At 52.2% G+C, this 15820-nt stretch overlaps 6 protein-coding genes across 6 annotated transcripts; 4 read left to right on the top strand and 2 right to left on the bottom strand.

The window, feature by feature from the left end:
- Positions 1-3: 3 nt before the first annotated feature.
- Positions 4-539, bottom strand: TRIVIDRAFT_174087 (uncharacterized protein; the record flags this gene model as incomplete). Its single annotated transcript, XM_014095259.1, has 1 exon — positions 4-539. One exon carries the CDS (start codon positions 537-539, stop codon positions 126-128), a length of 414 nt encoding a protein of 137 aa, XP_013950734.1.
- Positions 540-1675: 1136 nt separating this feature from the next.
- TRIVIDRAFT_232207 (uncharacterized protein) lies at positions 1676-2821 on the top strand (the record flags this gene model as incomplete). Its single annotated transcript, XM_014095258.1, has 2 exons — positions 1676-2059; positions 2145-2821. The coding sequence occupies 2 exons, from the start codon at positions 1676-1678 to the stop codon at positions 2778-2780; spliced, it is 1020 nt and encodes a 339-aa protein (XP_013950733.1).
- Positions 2822-3763: 942 nt separating this feature from the next.
- TRIVIDRAFT_2145 (uncharacterized protein) lies at positions 3764-5893 on the bottom strand (the record flags this gene model as incomplete). Its single annotated transcript, XM_014095073.2, has 4 exons — positions 3764-3906; positions 4009-5300; positions 5372-5660; positions 5722-5893. 4 exons carry the CDS (start codon positions 5891-5893, stop codon positions 3764-3766), a joined length of 1896 nt encoding a protein of 631 aa, XP_013950548.1.
- Positions 5894-7197: 1304 nt separating this feature from the next.
- Positions 7198-8957, top strand: TRIVIDRAFT_111385 (uncharacterized protein; the record flags this gene model as incomplete). The annotated part of the gene is made up of 2 exons (XM_014095257.1): positions 7198-8569; positions 8655-8957. 2 exons carry the CDS (start codon positions 7320-7322, stop codon positions 8833-8835), a joined length of 1431 nt encoding a protein of 476 aa, XP_013950732.1.
- A 995-nt stretch (positions 8958-9952) lies between these two features.
- Positions 9953-11022, top strand: TRIVIDRAFT_216997 (uncharacterized protein; the record flags this gene model as incomplete). Its single annotated transcript, XM_014095256.1, has 1 exon — positions 9953-11022. The coding sequence occupies one exon, from the start codon at positions 10001-10003 to the stop codon at positions 10838-10840; it is 840 nt and encodes a 279-aa protein (XP_013950731.1).
- Positions 11023-12393: 1371 nt separating this feature from the next.
- TRIVIDRAFT_88054 (glycoside hydrolase family 37 protein) lies at positions 12394-15583 on the top strand (the record flags this gene model as incomplete). Its single annotated transcript, XM_014095255.1, has 5 exons — positions 12394-12528; positions 12720-13058; positions 13123-13186; positions 13252-15130; positions 15191-15583. The coding sequence occupies 4 exons, from the start codon at positions 12927-12929 to the stop codon at positions 15342-15344; spliced, it is 2229 nt and encodes a 742-aa protein (XP_013950730.1).
- Between the last annotated feature and the right edge of the window lie 237 nt (positions 15584-15820).

Below are 15820 nucleotides of genomic sequence, written 5' to 3'. Positions count from 1 at the left end.
GGTATATCTCTCTATGTTTATTGAGGTTTCATCTATCAGAAACAGGGATAGAAGAGCAGGTATACCTGTAGGAAGACTGTGAAACGACTGTGGCTGTGAAGCCCCGTTGTCCTCCTTTCCCGCCTTTAGCTTCCTCGGTAAGTGGTGTAGCTGTAGGGACTCAGCAACAGCGGCACATGATAGTGCTGACCCTGCTCAACACGAAACACAATCGTAGCCTCCGGGAAGAAGGTATTCTCCTCGCCAAAGTAGCCGGCGGTGTCGAAACGCAGCGTCCACCGCGAGGCGCCCTGGACAGAGCCCAAGACGTCCTCGAGGGTGTAGACGGGCACCTCGCCGGACGAGGTCTCGGAGCTGTAGGGCAGCCACACGGTGATGCGGCCGTCGTCGTTGGTGAGAGACTCGAAGGTCTTGACGGCGGAGTGGTGGGAGTTGCTGGAGTTGGAGCCGGGGCCTTCGAGGCGGACGCGGAGACCCTTTGCGGGGCGGCCGGCGGTGGTGTCGAGGACGTGGCAGGTGATGCGGTCTTTGCTGGCCATGATGCGGGACTGTGGTGTTTTTCAAGATAGGATCCTGTCTTTTCTGGAAGATTGTAGATTGTAGATTGTAGATGCAAGTGCAGATGCAGATGCAGGTGCAGGTGCAGGTGTATATTTGTGAAAGTGGGATGAGATGGATGATGGGTTGCAAGATGGTGGGGTAGAGCTGAATGAGATGCGGCCTCAGGAAGTGAGTGTGAATCCCCCCAACTAGATGGAGAAGAAGCAGAGCACGAAAGGCAGCAAAAAGGGGGGAGGATCTTTGCTTCTCTTATATGCACTCAACTCATGCAACACGAGACGACAAAGGACTGTGACGAGACAACGGCAGGCCCAAGGCTGGAGTTGTTTCTATTCTTGAAGCTGTGGTTGCTGCAGGTTTGATGTTAGTCGATGCAGGCTGGAGTCAACAATCTCTACAATACCACAGCAATACTCCGTACTAAGATACGGTAGCAACCTAATAGTGTAGGACTTTCAATGTTGAACTTGGCCGGGCATCCAATCAGTGGGCGGCTCAGCCACGCTGTGCGCCGGGTGCCGTTAGTGGAGGTGGCCGCCTGCAGAGCGCTGCTGTTTAGCGGACGGCGGCTGTTCTGTATCTGTATCTGGGAGATGAAAGTGACAGGTGCTCTGATCTCCATATCGATTTCAAGTCGCCAGCCCGGCCAAGCCACGAACACGATATGACATGATACGATACGATGCAATGGCAATGCGACAAACCGTCCATTGTGTGCGGCATGTCGTCACAGCCGCCGCACTTTCTCCTTTTTAGCATCGAGAGACACAGACAAAACAGAAACAATCAGAAATGCATGACCGCATCGCGTCTCCTAATCGGGGGCCAAAATACGCCGGTGGCTTCTCACCACATGGCCGCCACCTTTGGGCTTTTGGTCCGCGAATTGCCCCTCCATGGGACTCTTCCGCCTTCGAAACGCCCCCCTCGGAACCCTTTTTTTTTGTCCTGCCCTGTAGCCTCGTAACCGCGTCACTGCCAGCCTCGCCTCTTTCTCGTACCTGCTGCTTCTCTCTTCTGCTGCGGCCTCTTCCTTGCGTGTCCATTTTCTATTTTTACTCTTCTTCACATTCCCGTCGCCTTCTTCGAACCCCCCCCCGCGTCTCTCTCCACCATGGCCGCAGTCATCGACGAAGACGCCCTCGAGCCGTCTCTCCAGACTCTCCTCGACCAGCGCTCCCTCCGCTGGATCTTCGTTGGCGGCAAGGGAGGCGTCGGCAAGACCACGACGTCGTGCTCCCTGGCCATCCAGCTGGCCAAGGTCCGCCGCTCCGTCCTGCTCATCAGCACCGATCCCGCCCACAACCTGTCCGATGCCTTCAACCAAAAGTTCGGCAAGGAGGCCCGCCTCATCAACGGCTTCGACAACCTGAGCGCCATGGAGATTGACCCCAATGGCAGCATGCAGGACCTGCTGGCCGGCCAGGGCGAGAGCGCCGAGGATCTCAACGCCATGAGCGGGGGGATTGGAGGCATGATGCAGGATCTTGCCTTTGCCGTACGTTGTCTCCTTGCCTCTCCGACTTGTGTAAGATATATACGAACATAAACTAATCTATTGCCATCTGGTTACACCCCTATAGATCCCCGGTATCGACGAAGCCATGTCCTTTGCCGAAGTCCTCAAGCAGGTCAAGTCCCTCTCGTACGAAACCATCATCTTCGACACCGCCCCCACGGGCCACACCCTCCGCTTCCTCCAGTTCCCCTCGGTCCTCGAAAAGGCTCTCGCAAAGGTCTCCCAGCTCTCCTCCCAGTACGGCCCGCTCCTCAACGGCTTCCTCGGCTCCAACGGTGCCCTGCCCAACGGCCAGAACCTCGGCGAGATGATGGAGAAGCTCGAGTCCCTCCGCGGCACAATCTCAGAGGTCAACACCCAGTTCAAGGACGCCGAGCTCACCACCTTTGTGTGCGTCTGCATCGCCGAGTTTCTCAGTCTCTACGAGACGGAGCGCATGATCCAGGAGCTGGCAAACTATGGCATCGACACCCACAGCATCGTCGTCAACCAGCTGCTGTTCCCCAAGAAGGAGAGCGAGTGCGAGCAGTGCAACGCTCGTAGGAAGATGCAGCGCAAGTACCTCGACCAGTACGAGGAGCTCTACTCCGAGGACTTCAACGTCGTCAAGATGCCCCTGCTGGTGGAGGAGGTGCGAGGAAAGGAGAAGCTGGAGAAGTTTAGCGAGATGCTGGTCAAGCCATATGTTCCGCCCCAGTAAGGGAGAAGAGGGGTTTGTGAGGAGAGAGAAATAATAGATTTAAAAAGAAAAAAAATTATTGAAAAGAGAAACCAATTTCATGTACGAGCAACGCTTACTTTATGGGTCATGTATGCGTCTAGATATTCTCCCTGAAATAGATTATAGTTGCTTCCAGTTAGTAATATGGGTGGGTGATTTTTCTGTTACATATGTATGTTTGTATGTAGTCAACCACAATAAACAGACAAGAACCTTGTTTCAATATCGGGCATCCCCAATACTCATTCACATGCTTTATTCACTGGATTCATTCACTGGATTCGGGCAACAAAAGTTTATCAAGTTCGTTTCTTAAATTGAAGCTCCCGTTTTCTCGAAGCTGTTGGCTCCTATCCTACCAAAGTCCCAAATGCGCTTTCGTCAATACCTCATCTCGTTTTCCGTAATACAACCTCCCAGCTATTCTCGCTCGAAAACACCATACATGCTGCACAGCGTACCAGTGCATTCTCCCCAAAAAGAGGGGACAACAAATAAAAAGGACGTTGAGCCGTTTCTCCTCTTTGCCATCCATGGCTGTCATCCTAGAAGGGGAAAAAAAAAGAAAACATGCGTAGAGAGTCAAACGACACAGTCGAAAGTAAAAAAAGCGAGGAGAAAAACAAAAAAAAAAAAAACAAACGCCTAATCCAAGCCAAACTGAGCTCTGATATGAGGGTCACCCCCCAAATATTGTGTGGTATTTCCTTCCTGTTCATCCATTGTATTGTGTTGTAAGTGCGTGCCTGCTAAATGCGATTGGGGTCGATTTTTTTCTTCTTTTTGATGTGTTTGCGTTATAAAGCACGCAGTGCAGCCAGTATTAAACGTAGTCGTTGAAAGAAACCGAAAGAGAAAAAATGCCTCCCTTGCTCCGAGTTTCGACCTGAAGCCATTCCGGATGGCCGTCGAATGCAAGTTTGTAGTAGATATTGTCATAACAACTTCTCTCTCTGCCACGCTCAAAGCTCTCGGTAATCGCTTGGCCGGACTCTGCGTTGCTTGTTCTGGTGTCGATGGGGGTTGACAGGCTTTCGGAAATAGGCATCGTCTTCGCCGGCTCCTTGCGTGAAGTTGCCGCCATTTTGGAAGCCGTTCATCATGCCTGCGCCGTTCATGCCGTTCATGCCACCACTCATTCCGCCCATGGCATTCATCCCATTCATCCCACCCATATTGTTCATGCCCCAGTTGCTGTTCATGCCACCGCCATTCATGTTGTTCATATTGTTCATGCCGTTCATGTTGTTCATACCATATCCTCCCCCATTCATATTTCCGTATCCCCCATTCATGTTGTTGAAGCCCTGCATACCCATCATGGGCATGTTCATCATAGGCATAGGCATAGGCATGCCCATGTTCATGCCCATGTTCATGCCCATATTCATTCCCATGCCGCCCATGCCCATCATGTTCGGCATCATGCCCATGCCTCCATTAAACATCATGTTATTCATACCCATGTTGGGCATGCCGTTCATCATGTTGCCGTTCATCATGTTTTGCGACTGTTGGTTCTGCATGGCGCGGGGTCCTTTGGGTATCTTGGGATTCTCTAGGAAGTCTTCAGCGGGCCTCTTCTTCGAAACGGCATCTTCTGCCTTGACTATTTCGGTCTTGCCATCTGCAGCCTGAGAGCTGGGAACGAGACTCTTTGACTCGGCTGAGGGGGACTTGGATGCCGAAGCGACTGATTCTGTAGCTGGTGAGTTGGGTTTCTGCTCTGAAGACTCGATGCTCTTTCGCCTCGTCTTGTCCTCTGCAGCGTCTGCTCCAGTTTCTTCTTTATTTGCTGCGTCTTTAGCTTGATCATTCTCCGAGGTGCCTGGCACTTCTTCCGAGTTGCCCTTTGGTGACGACGGGGGAGTGACCTTGGCAGCTTCCTTTTCCTTAATATACTCTTGAATCTTCTTTGACACTTCTTCATCAGGCTGGAGATCATCTATTAGCACACCTTCAGTCTGACAAGCAGGGCAGACGAAGTCGCTTTCGATGAGTGCATTGGTTATGCAGTCATTGCAAAACGTCTTCTGGCAGCACGGGGTTTTCATTGGCTCTATGAACATCTTCTTGTCAATTGAACATTCGAGACCACGCTCTTGCATTTCCTTGTCCTCCGCCTGCGCCGTCTTGGCCGCGGCGGAAGAGGACTTGGCCTTGGCTTGGAATTGCTCCCAAGATGCCTTGTCTGGCTCAGCAATGACAAAGTCTCCCTCAGCGTTGACCATGATTCCTGAGGGCCGTTTGGTTTCATCACCTTCCGATTGAGCTAAAATGACAGACTTATCCACCTTTTGCAGAAATGAACGAGGAATGCCTGTTGTGCGCTTGACACGAGGTCGGTTGTCAAAATCGGGATCATCGTTGGTTGGGCACAGTTGGATCCAATGGCCCTTGTTTCCGCATCGATAGCAAATGTACCCGTTGGGAGGGTCATGGTCTGGAACATTCGCCGGCCGCTTGGAGCCAGGCTTGCCGAAAGGTACCGGTGCTTGGCTGTTTGGATGGTTAGCAACTTGATTGCAGCAGACGAAAGAACGGTAGTAAAATAAAAAAAAGCAACTTACTGAGACAACTCTTCTTGTTGGGCTGACCACTGCTCCGTTTGGGCAGCAAACATAGCGGCCATTCGATCTTCCTCCGTCATGGCATCGTTCATCTGGCTAAAAGCATTCGTATTTGGCTTGGTGGCCGAGACCTTTGTCAACTGTTCCTTTCGGCCGGCATTCTTGGCCGCTACGGGCATTTTGCCTGAGACATATCGAGCGGCTCGTCCAGCGCCAGGCTTCACGGCCGGCTGTCGCCGAGCAATCACCGTCGTCGATCTGGGAACAATTGTGGTATCATCATCGTACTCTGCGTAATCCTAAGTTAGCACCTGAGACCAAGAGATGGGTTCTTGTCTGCTGAGACTCACCTTCACTGTTGTCGTCTGTGTAAATATAAAGGTCGAAATCCGTGCCGTCACCCAATCCGCTCTTGTTGATGATCTCACGCTTGAGTTCAAAGACTGAGATACCTGTGCCGTCAAATTCCACTCTAGTGGGCTCCTTCTGCGACTTGAACTTGAAGAACACCGAGGAAGACATTGTTGCTGAAGAGGGCGGTTTTCTTTCTTGGGGTTACGGGCAACAAAATGCAAATTGCAAAAATAAAATAAGAGATGTCAAGGACGTTAGACTCGTCAAAAGTAAGACCGAAGGGGCTATATATCTGTAAAGTAAATACGTCGGAAGACCTCAGCCATAAAACAATGACGAAGTGAGTATTGATTTTTTCTTGCTGCTAGCGAACTTTTTTTCTTGTTTTGATTCTTCTTCTCTTCTTGGTTCTGCACCTGGGTGCTGTCTCAACTCAAGATGAACTCAAAATAATCAATTCTGATGGTAATTGGAAGAAAGACAAAGACAACAGGGCAAATGGGTATGATGAGTAAATGGAGTACAAGCGGCAGTAAGCCAGAAGGAAAGACAACCCTAGAGTTCCCCCTCACTTCCTGATCACCATAACAGACCAGCCTATGCACCAGCAAATAAACAACCAATTGTTAGCCGTCTCTGGAACCTCCGTCAGACAGGCCAGCAAACTCCAAAAAAAGAAATGAAGACGAAGCAAATAAATGAGGATTTATTCGCTGGGAAGAAAAGAAAAGAAAAAAGGCACAAGGTATGAGCGTCGTTTCGGGCGAGAGGCCGCCAAATGGCTGGGCTACGTGGACGGTTCTACCGGATCGATCACGTCAACAGTGACTGCGAGAGCTTTGAACCCGCCGAAGTCGCTGCGCAGCGCGATGAAAATCAATAGACGGCGAGCGAGCAATCACCTGTGCGCAAATCGTCGATGGTTCGGTGGTGGCTTCGATGGGAGGACGATGGATCGGTGATGCAAACAGGGAGAAGTGAGGAGAAAAAAAGAGAAGCGGAGGACTGGGGACCGTTAGTCCATTATTAATGGGAGGCGCGCGTATTGATAGTGAGCGCAGGCCACTTTTCGCACCGGCAGATTCCTGCTAGTAGCGTTTGCTATTACCGGCAAAACTTTCCCCCAGCGCCGAGTGCTCACGTGCCGAAACTCCGTGCTGGAGAAGGCTAAGGAGCGATAAGGGAAAGACAAGGGTGACCTGAGTGGTACTTCTGGCACCAAGCTTTGTTGCGTCTCTGCCCACACAATCTGGGGGCTGAGACATCAAGGTAGCTGCTTGGAGTAAGTACTCCTGCCGTACCTCCGTCGTATCTTCAGCTGCGGCCGTTGGTAACCGGCTCGCCAAAAAAAGTTCCCCTCCAATATGCCCCGCCGCGTGAAGCTTCTGCAGCAGAGTGCGTGTATCTTCGCGCGGCAAGAGGTAGGGCGACATGCCCCGCACCATCTTTCTTCATGACTTCTCTCCGCTGCCCTCGACAAATCTGGACGAGGATAAAGCCTTTCTCTTCCCAATTCGTACAGAGTCCTCGAATAGCGACTCCCTCGTTTCGACCGTATCTCACCGACTCGATCCGTGCTCACCAAGCTAGAAAGATGGCGCCTCAACTCGACAGCTTCTTTAAGCAGGTTGACAGCTCTACCGATGTCTTCATCGAGCGTCTGCGCAAGGCTGTCGCCATCCCCTCCGTCTCCGCTGAGGATGCCCGCCGACCTGATGTCGTCCGCATGGGCCACTTCCTGGCTGACGAGCTGAAGGCCTTGGGTGCTGAGGTCGAACTGCGCCCGCTCGGCAAGCAGCCTCACAAGGAGCACCTTGACCTGCCTCCCGTTGTCCTCGGACGATATGGAAACGACAAGAACAAGCGAACAATCCTGGTGTACGGCCACTACGATGTCCAGCCCGCCGAGAAGAGCGACGGATGGGCAACCGAACCCTTTGAGCTCACGGTCGACGACAAGGGCCGCATGTTCGGTCGTGGCTCGACCGACGACAAGGGACCTGTCCTGGGTTGGCTCAACGCCATCGAGGCCCACCAGAAGGCTGGCGTTGATTTCCCCGTCAACCTGTTGATGTGCTTTGAGGGTATGGAGGAGTATGGATCCGAGGGTCTTGATGATCTGATCAAGGCTGAGGCTAAGAAGTTCTTCGCCGATGCCGATGCCGTCTGCATTTCGGACAACTACTGGCTTGGAACCGAGAAGCCCTGCTTGACTTATGGTCTCCGAGGCTGCAACTACTACTCCATCGAGGTTTCTGGCCCTGGTGCCGACTTGCACAGCGGTGTGTTTGGCGGACAGGCCCACGAACCCATGACCGATCTTGTTCGCGTCATGGGCACCCTTGTTGACTCCAAGGGCAACATCCAGATCCCCGGCATCGCGGAGCAGGTTGCCCCCGTGACTGCGGATGAGGAGAAGCTCTACCAAAGCATTGCTTTCACCATGGAGAACCTGCATGAGTCTCTGGGCAGCACCACCACCATCCACGATGAGACCAAGCCCACTCTGATGGCTCGCTGGAGATACCCGTCTCTCTCACTTCACGGTATCGAGGGTGCTTTCTCTGCTCCTGGTGCTAAGACTGTTATCCCCGCCAAGGTCGTTGGCAAGTTCTCCATCCGAACTGTTCCCGACATGGACATTGACACCACCAATGCCGTTGTCTACAAGTATGTTGAGGAGCAGTTTGCCAAGCTTGGCAGCAAGAACTCCATGAAGGTTTATGCCCAGCACACCGGAAAGTGGTGGGTTGCCTCACCAAAGCACTGGAACTTTTCCGCGGCTGCCAAGGCCGTTGAGCGTGTCTGGGGTGTCGAGCCCGACTTCACTCGTGAGGGTGGAAGGTGAGTTATCTTTTCCATGTTCCCTCCCACTGGCCCTCTCCTCCCTATCCTACTATCGCTACAGAGTACTAACATCATCCTGCAGTATCCCCGTCACCCTTACCTTTGAGGAGGCCACTGGCAAGAACGTCTTGCTGCTGCCCATGGGAAGCTCAACAGATGGCGCCCACTCCATCAACGAGAAGCTTGACAAGCGCAACTACATTGAGGGCATTAAGCTGCTGGGTGCTTACCTGCACTACGTCGCCGAGGAGCCCCAGAACTAAATCAAGAAGAAATGAATAAACAAAGATATCAAGAGGCATTGTAATCAAAAGCGTGTACATTACGAAACCATAGGATGTTGATACTGCGCATGAAGGTCGCAATCTATGTGAAAATTTGCCGGCTCTGCCACTCTCTTCTGCTCTCTGTACACTTACGTCATAAGTTGTAATATTTGGATTATCCCTTGTTTCCAAATCCTCCAAAGATTGAAGAGGCAGCGACTGACGTTGCCAACGAATACTTGAAATAACACAAATGGTTTCTACAGGCGTCTTCATTTATTTATGTGCACTAATACCAATCAGATAAGTATGAAAATATTTGAATAATCTCGATCGGGCCTCATCGCCTATTCCTCTTGTTAGTGGCCCCTCCCCATCCGTGCGGCCGCGGTTTCCGGCTAGCGGCCCAATTAATGGACAATCGCGCATGGATGGATCACTTTGATGGATCGATTGCAAGCAAGTCAGAGACAAGTACCGGCGCTGCGGCTGGCCGCTAATCACTAAAGGGCATTTTGACGCCCCATGACCCTCAATCGCGGGCGGGCGGACGGTTCAGCAACTCAAGCAGTATTAGTTGCTCTATCCAGGTCTTGCCAGGTGTCTGGGGAGTTTTAGGCTGCGTGTGTCATTGCGAGGGAATACATGTAGAGCGGGAATTACGCGATATTGCAAGCAAGAGCATGGCGATACTTTGTGATAATAGGAGCAAATAGCTTTGAAGGAGACTGGAGGCATCTTACATATACCGCACTGACGTATGAATCCGAAGTTGGGTACCTATATGTATCTACCTGGCTGCTTCGCCAGTGCAACAGAAAGGAGGGAATACCTGACATGTACTAAGGCATGGATAGTACTTAAGTTGTCTGCGGGGTTGGTGGTTGATCGATCAAATCAATAGCGGTACTCGCCAGATACTTGCGCATAAACGAGCAGCAGGTGAGCTCCAAGACAGGGAGAGTTTGGGCGGTCGGCGGTCGGGTCAAGCCACCAGGGAAGCTCTGCGGTGGCACCTCATCTGGGCCGGGATTCCTTATTCCTCTACTCTGACCGTTTCTTCCTCTGAACACCTCATCTCTTTCACCTTCTTGGACTTACCACTTGCTATATGGCGGGAGGTATTTGGGAGGCTTTCTTTTTCGAGGAAGACATTCGGGCCATGGTGCGAGAGAGCGGCATCTCGGCGACCAAGCCGATATTTCCCAGCTACCTTCTACCGAGCTTCAAATTCGCCTTTCCTGGGCATCGCCGCCACTCTACGTCGTCGACATCGTCAACAGCATCAACGGGGTCGGAACCGTCTAGCAGCCGTAGTGATGGCGCCTCGTCGGCAGTGACCACGCCGGACGGCTCTCCCCCAGATGGCGATTCGGCATTCAACAGCCTGAGAAGCTCAGCAGAGCCCCGACGGCTCTCTCGAACGGCGGCGGATACGCTGCGCTGCTCAAGCTGTGCAACGGACATAGCCTTCACGTCGCAAATCATTTCCAAGGGATTCACTGGTCGCTACGGCCGAGCGTATCTAATCTCGCCCCCTCCAGCAGACTCAGCGCTGCTGAATATCCGCATCGGCAAGAACGAGAACAGACAGCTTGTTACGGGGTGGCACGTGGTGGCGGATATCTGCTGCGGGATATGCTCGCGCAAGCTTGGCTGGAAGTACGTGGATGCCAAGGAGGAATCACAAAAGTACAAGGTGGGCAAGTTTATTCTGGAGACGGAACGGGTGGTGACACACCGGAGCTGGGAAGACACCCCCATTTCTGAGGGCCAGGAGCTCATACATGAAGTGGAGGAGAAAGAAGACAAAATTAGCAAAGACGATGACGATGGTGAAGAGCACAGTGAAATCGAGTTTGACTCTTCGGATGAGGACGAGTGCGAGGCTGTTTTTGCTGGTCTGTGGGATGCGGAAACCGCTGCAAAACGGAGAAGCCGCTTGGCTGCGAGACCAAAGACGACTCAGCAGCAAACAGCGACTGACAACGCTGCACGTTGAGGTTATTGTTCATGAGATACCATTTTTGGCGTTTTTCTTCTTCTTCATTTATCTCAACACATTTAACGAGGGATACCCCGAACGGCAGTTCTGTCTTTCGTTTATCATACTTTTGGCTTTTTGGTTTGACTCTACAAGGGGCTCTGATAGTCTACCAAGTATTAATACTATAACGTAAGTTGAACTTTGTGTACGTCTTGTGAGCAAAAAGAGTTTTAGTTGTAAAGCGGTTGGCCGTAGGTGTTTGACTGAATGAGCCTTCCGGTCTTGATATTTGATAGCCTACTTCGTACCGGATGATTCTTTGAGGCAGTGAACTACTAGGCACAGAGCGTTGGTGCGACGATCAGACCACTCATCGATGTCTTCGGGGAACTAGGTAGGCGGCAACAGTACCTGTACCTTGGTAATGAGGTAACATCGGTGAGATTGGATCTGACTCTTGATTCCACCATTACTTTCATACAAGTACACCACCTATCTTGCATGTATACAGTTGGTCATACTTTGGGCCTCTAAAATCTGAGCCAGCGTAACCGGACACATTGAGCTGACAACATATAGACGCCTCATGTACGGGTACGACGCGCAGTCGGTGTAGATGTAGGCTGATGTGGCACGAGTCCAAGCAGGCCCAAGGGCAACATTTGGTGGAAACATTCGAGCGCAGGAGGCCATCACCAGATGCAAGGGGGCTGATGCTGAGCGTGATGCGCTGTATGAGTGTATGAGCATCGTAAGCATAACGTGTAACAGCCCGTCTTGTACGAAGTAGACAGTACCTGTGAGGCCCGTGTTTTCGGCTTCGTCCCCCCCCTTTTTTCCCTTTCGGTCTTGGAATCCTTGTGCAAAGGAGGGCGGAAGGATGGGGGAACGCAAGTCCGGTGCAAGCCCCTGAGCGGGATGTCGTGGGAGTACAAGGACGCTAAGTGGTGTTTACATGTAATTTTGTCAGTCATTCGCACTACGCACAGGTACCAAATACTCACAAAAGGCTCAAGGCTCCCAGCTCTTGGTCCTTGGCAATCGCTTCAATCCATAAGATTTCAAGGCTAGCTCGTGTTGTGTTGCCGCAAACGGTGGACCGCAGTGGATAGATTTGATGTTCTAGCGGGCTTCAGAACGGCCATGAATGGCAATTTACGGAGTGTCATCAATCCCGGCAGGACCGCTGACCTGTACTCCGTAATTGATGTCGGGTGCTACTGTAATGAGGGGGACCCTTAGGGCGCTGCAAGCCCTGTAAATTCCTCACTTGCGAAAGGGGGCAGCGCCCTGTAGGGGCCGAAACGTGGGGGGCTCTAGCAGACGCCAGACATCTCGATGTCGCTATCAGCGGGCCCTTGTTGGCCGGCACAGCAACATGCGTCATATCGTCACCTTCCAATGACTTGTTTGTATGTGCACGCATCCCGTGCAGGTGCCACAGTGGGGTGGGCGGTGAACGAATTGAGTTGAGCAGCAAGCAGCTCAAACCCACAGCTGCGTAACTGGTTTGGCAGCAGCGTCGGGTTGATGCAACATCCTCTGCCTTTTCCCCTCCGTCGATCAAGGCTCCTCGACATCAGCCCTTGGTCCAGTTGTATCATTATTCCTATCAGTCGTTTGCCCTCTACCAGATCGCCCCGTTGCCGATACCTACAGCTACCTCGCCGCCGCGCAAGCTCAGGCCCTGCCGCCACGTACCGGTACGTCCAGCTTCGCCCCTTGGCCGCCCAAATTTCTGCCCCGCAGGGTCCATGCAAGCTGTAGTGGTGGTCATTGCAGTAACTGGAAAGGTGGTGACGGAGATGGGAGCTTGCCCACGCTCGTGACCCCCCTGATGCGATGCGAGCCGGAGTAGCCTGTACTTTGCATTCCTGTTTGCTGACTTCTCCAGACCGGCCATCGGTGTCACCTCCAGAGCCCTCAAGTTATTTATCATCCCCCGGAACTGTTGGACCAGAGCTGCTGCGGTTCTCCGACCCTTCTTCTACTGGTCCATCACGACACCACCACCGTCCTAATTGATACCCTGATAGCCTCCATCGTCACATCCAAGCCAATCCAGCCGATTCGATAAGCGTTCAGCACATACATATTCCACATGCAAGGCACTTCTGGCCACCGCTCTCGCGGTTCTGAGGAGTACGGGGTTTACGATGATGCAAAGACGTACTATGCGTCCGAGGAGCGGCACAGCAACCGTTATGGAGTCCGAACTCGAACCTACTCGCAGGTAGGTCCTTAATCAATACTAGAGAAGAATGAGAGGGAAAAAAAACTAATGGAGCTTGCTATAGAACAGCTTGGTGAAGCAGCTGGAGCGGATGGGGGCACAAGAGCCGTTCAGGCGTGGAAGCCACGGTTAGTCGTCTCTTCCCATATCAATGGGGAAGTGGGATGCAAGATTTTTAACTATATTTGTGTAGATGAGAGCACCATGGAGACGGGTCGCCGATTCCTCGTTCAAGTTGATGCCACGTTGGAAATCCTAAAGAACCAGGAGGACACTGATGGAAATATGCAAATCACGATTGAGGATAATGGCCCCAAAGTCATTTCCCTGAGAACAGCTGCCTCAGCTGGCCACAATCGATTCGAAGTTCGAGGAACGTACATGCTGTCGAATCTCCTACAGGAGTTGACATTGGCCAAGGAGTATGGACGCAAGCAAATCATCCTCGATGAAGGCCGCTTGAACGAGAACCCTGTTGATCGTTTGTCCCGTCTGATCCGAGACCATTTCTGGGATGGTCTTACCAGGCGCATAGACGCATCTAGTATCGAGATTGCTGCTCGTGACCCTAAGGACTGGACAGACGACCCTCGCCCGAGAATCTATGTTCCCATTGGAGCACCTGAGCAGTACGAGTACTATCAAAAGGTTGCTGCTGACAGGCCAGAGCTCCGACTTGACGTTCAGCAGCTGCCAGAAAAGATCACGCCGGAATTGATTCGTGACATGAACGACAAGCCGGGTCTGCTGGCTGTGGCTGTGGAGAAGGTGGAAGAGGAAGATGAACTAGGTAACAAGACGACAAGCTTAAAGGGGCTTCCCTTTGTCGTCCCTGGTGGCCGCTTCAACGAACTCTATGGCTGGGATAGCTACATGGAGTCTCTCGGCTTGTTGATCCATGAAAGGGTCGACCTAGCCAAGGCTATGGTGCTCAACTTTTGCTTCTGCATCGAGCACTATGGCAAGATTCTCAATGCCACTCGATCCTACTATCTTGGCCGATCTCAGCCTCCTTTCCTGACGGACATGGCTCTTCGAGTATACGAGAAGATCAAGCATGAGCCGGATTCCAAGGAGTTTTTGAGACGAGCCATCCTCGCAGCCATCAAAGAGTATCACAGTGTCTGGACCAGCGAGCCTCGATTGGATCCGGTAACTGGCCTCTCAAGGTACCGACCAGAGGGTCTAGGAGTGCCTCCCGAAACGGAGGCCACCCACTTCGTCCACATCTTGAAGCCTTACATTGAGAAGCACAAGATGGAGTTCCAGGACTTTGTTCGAGCTTACAACTACGGTGAGATCAAAGAGCCTGAGCTTGACGAGTACTTTTTGCATGACCGTGCCGTCCGCGAATCTGGCCATGATACATCATACCGCCTGGAGGGCGTCTGTGCTGATCTCGCCACTATCGACCTAAACTCTCTATTGTTCAAGTACGAGACAGATATCGGACGGACCATTCGAAGCCTATTTGGCGATAAGTTGGTCATTCCAGCCGAGTTCTGCCAGGGAACGCCATACCAGCCCGGCGAGGCAGTGTCTTCAGCAGTGTGGGACCGACGTGCCAAGCGCAGAAAGTTAACAATGGACAAGCTGATGTGGAACGAAGAGGAGGGCATGTTCTTTGACTACGACACAGCCAAGAGACAGAGGTGCACGTATGAGACTGCCACTACTTTGTGGGCGCTCTGGGCTGGAATTGCAACGCCCAAACAGGCAGCCGATTTGGTGAAGAAGGGCTTGCCTAGGTTCGAGATGTTTGGTGGTGTAGTGGCTGGAACGGAGAAGTCTCGGGGCGAGATTGGATTGGAACGCCCCAACCGGCAGTGGGATTACCCATACGGCTGGGCCCCGCAGCAGATGCTGGCCTGGACTGGCCTGCTTCGGTACAGCTTCACCGAAGAAGCTGAGCGCCTCGCCTATAAATGGTTATTCATGATCACCAAGGCGTTTGTCGACTTCAACGGAGTGGTGGTTGAAAAGTACGATGTCACGCGTCCGGTTGACCCTCATCGTGTTGATGCCGAGTATGGAAACCAAGGCCTAGACTTTAAGGGCGTTGCGAAGGAAGGGTGAGCATTACCTACCCCTGCTGGATACTATTGTGAGATGCTAACGTAAAGGCGCGATAGGTTCGGATGGGTCAATGCCAGTTATGTGTACGGACTCCAGATTGTGAATGCGCATATGCGACGAGCACTGGGAACGTTGACTCCGTACGAAACGTTTATCAAGGCGATTGAGCTGAACAACGAACGAGCCCTGGCCAACCTGACTCTGACGTGACATCCTGGACTGCGGAGGCCAATACCGAAGCGGTGGTTGTCCCGAGACGACACGATGCGCGGCTACAAGAATGCCACCCATGCGCCGCCAAGGCTGAAAAGGGAATATGAAGTAATCGGGCTTGCGGAGACAGATACGCTGACTTAGAAAACATCGTGAGAGCTGTCCTGGCAGCCTATGGGTCAATTGGAACACATAAGAAGTAAAACAGAAAGCAAGCAATAAAATGACGTTGTTTGAAACGCCTTTAGTCTGACATACCTAGTAGATGCCGTGTATTGATAGTACCTAGCCGATTACTCGTATAGTAGCCACGAACACGTTATGAGGGGGGTGATCATGCAGCTCATTCGCGCGCGTGTAAATGTAATTCCATGTGATTATGGTCTTGGTAGGCTCTCGTAGTAGGATGGATGATAGTTGGGCTCGTGTAAACTCGGACTGTAGGAGTCATATCTGCCATCAATTGCACCAGC

Source organism: Trichoderma virens, assembly GCF_000170995.1.
Source record: "Trichoderma virens Gv29-8 chromosome Unknown TRIVIscaffold_90, whole genome shotgun sequence".
NCBI classification, from domain to species: Eukaryota; Fungi; Ascomycota; class Sordariomycetes; order Hypocreales; family Hypocreaceae; genus Trichoderma; species Trichoderma virens.
Note: the sequence above shows the minus strand (reverse complement) of the source record. Positions and strands in the feature narration are given on the sequence as shown.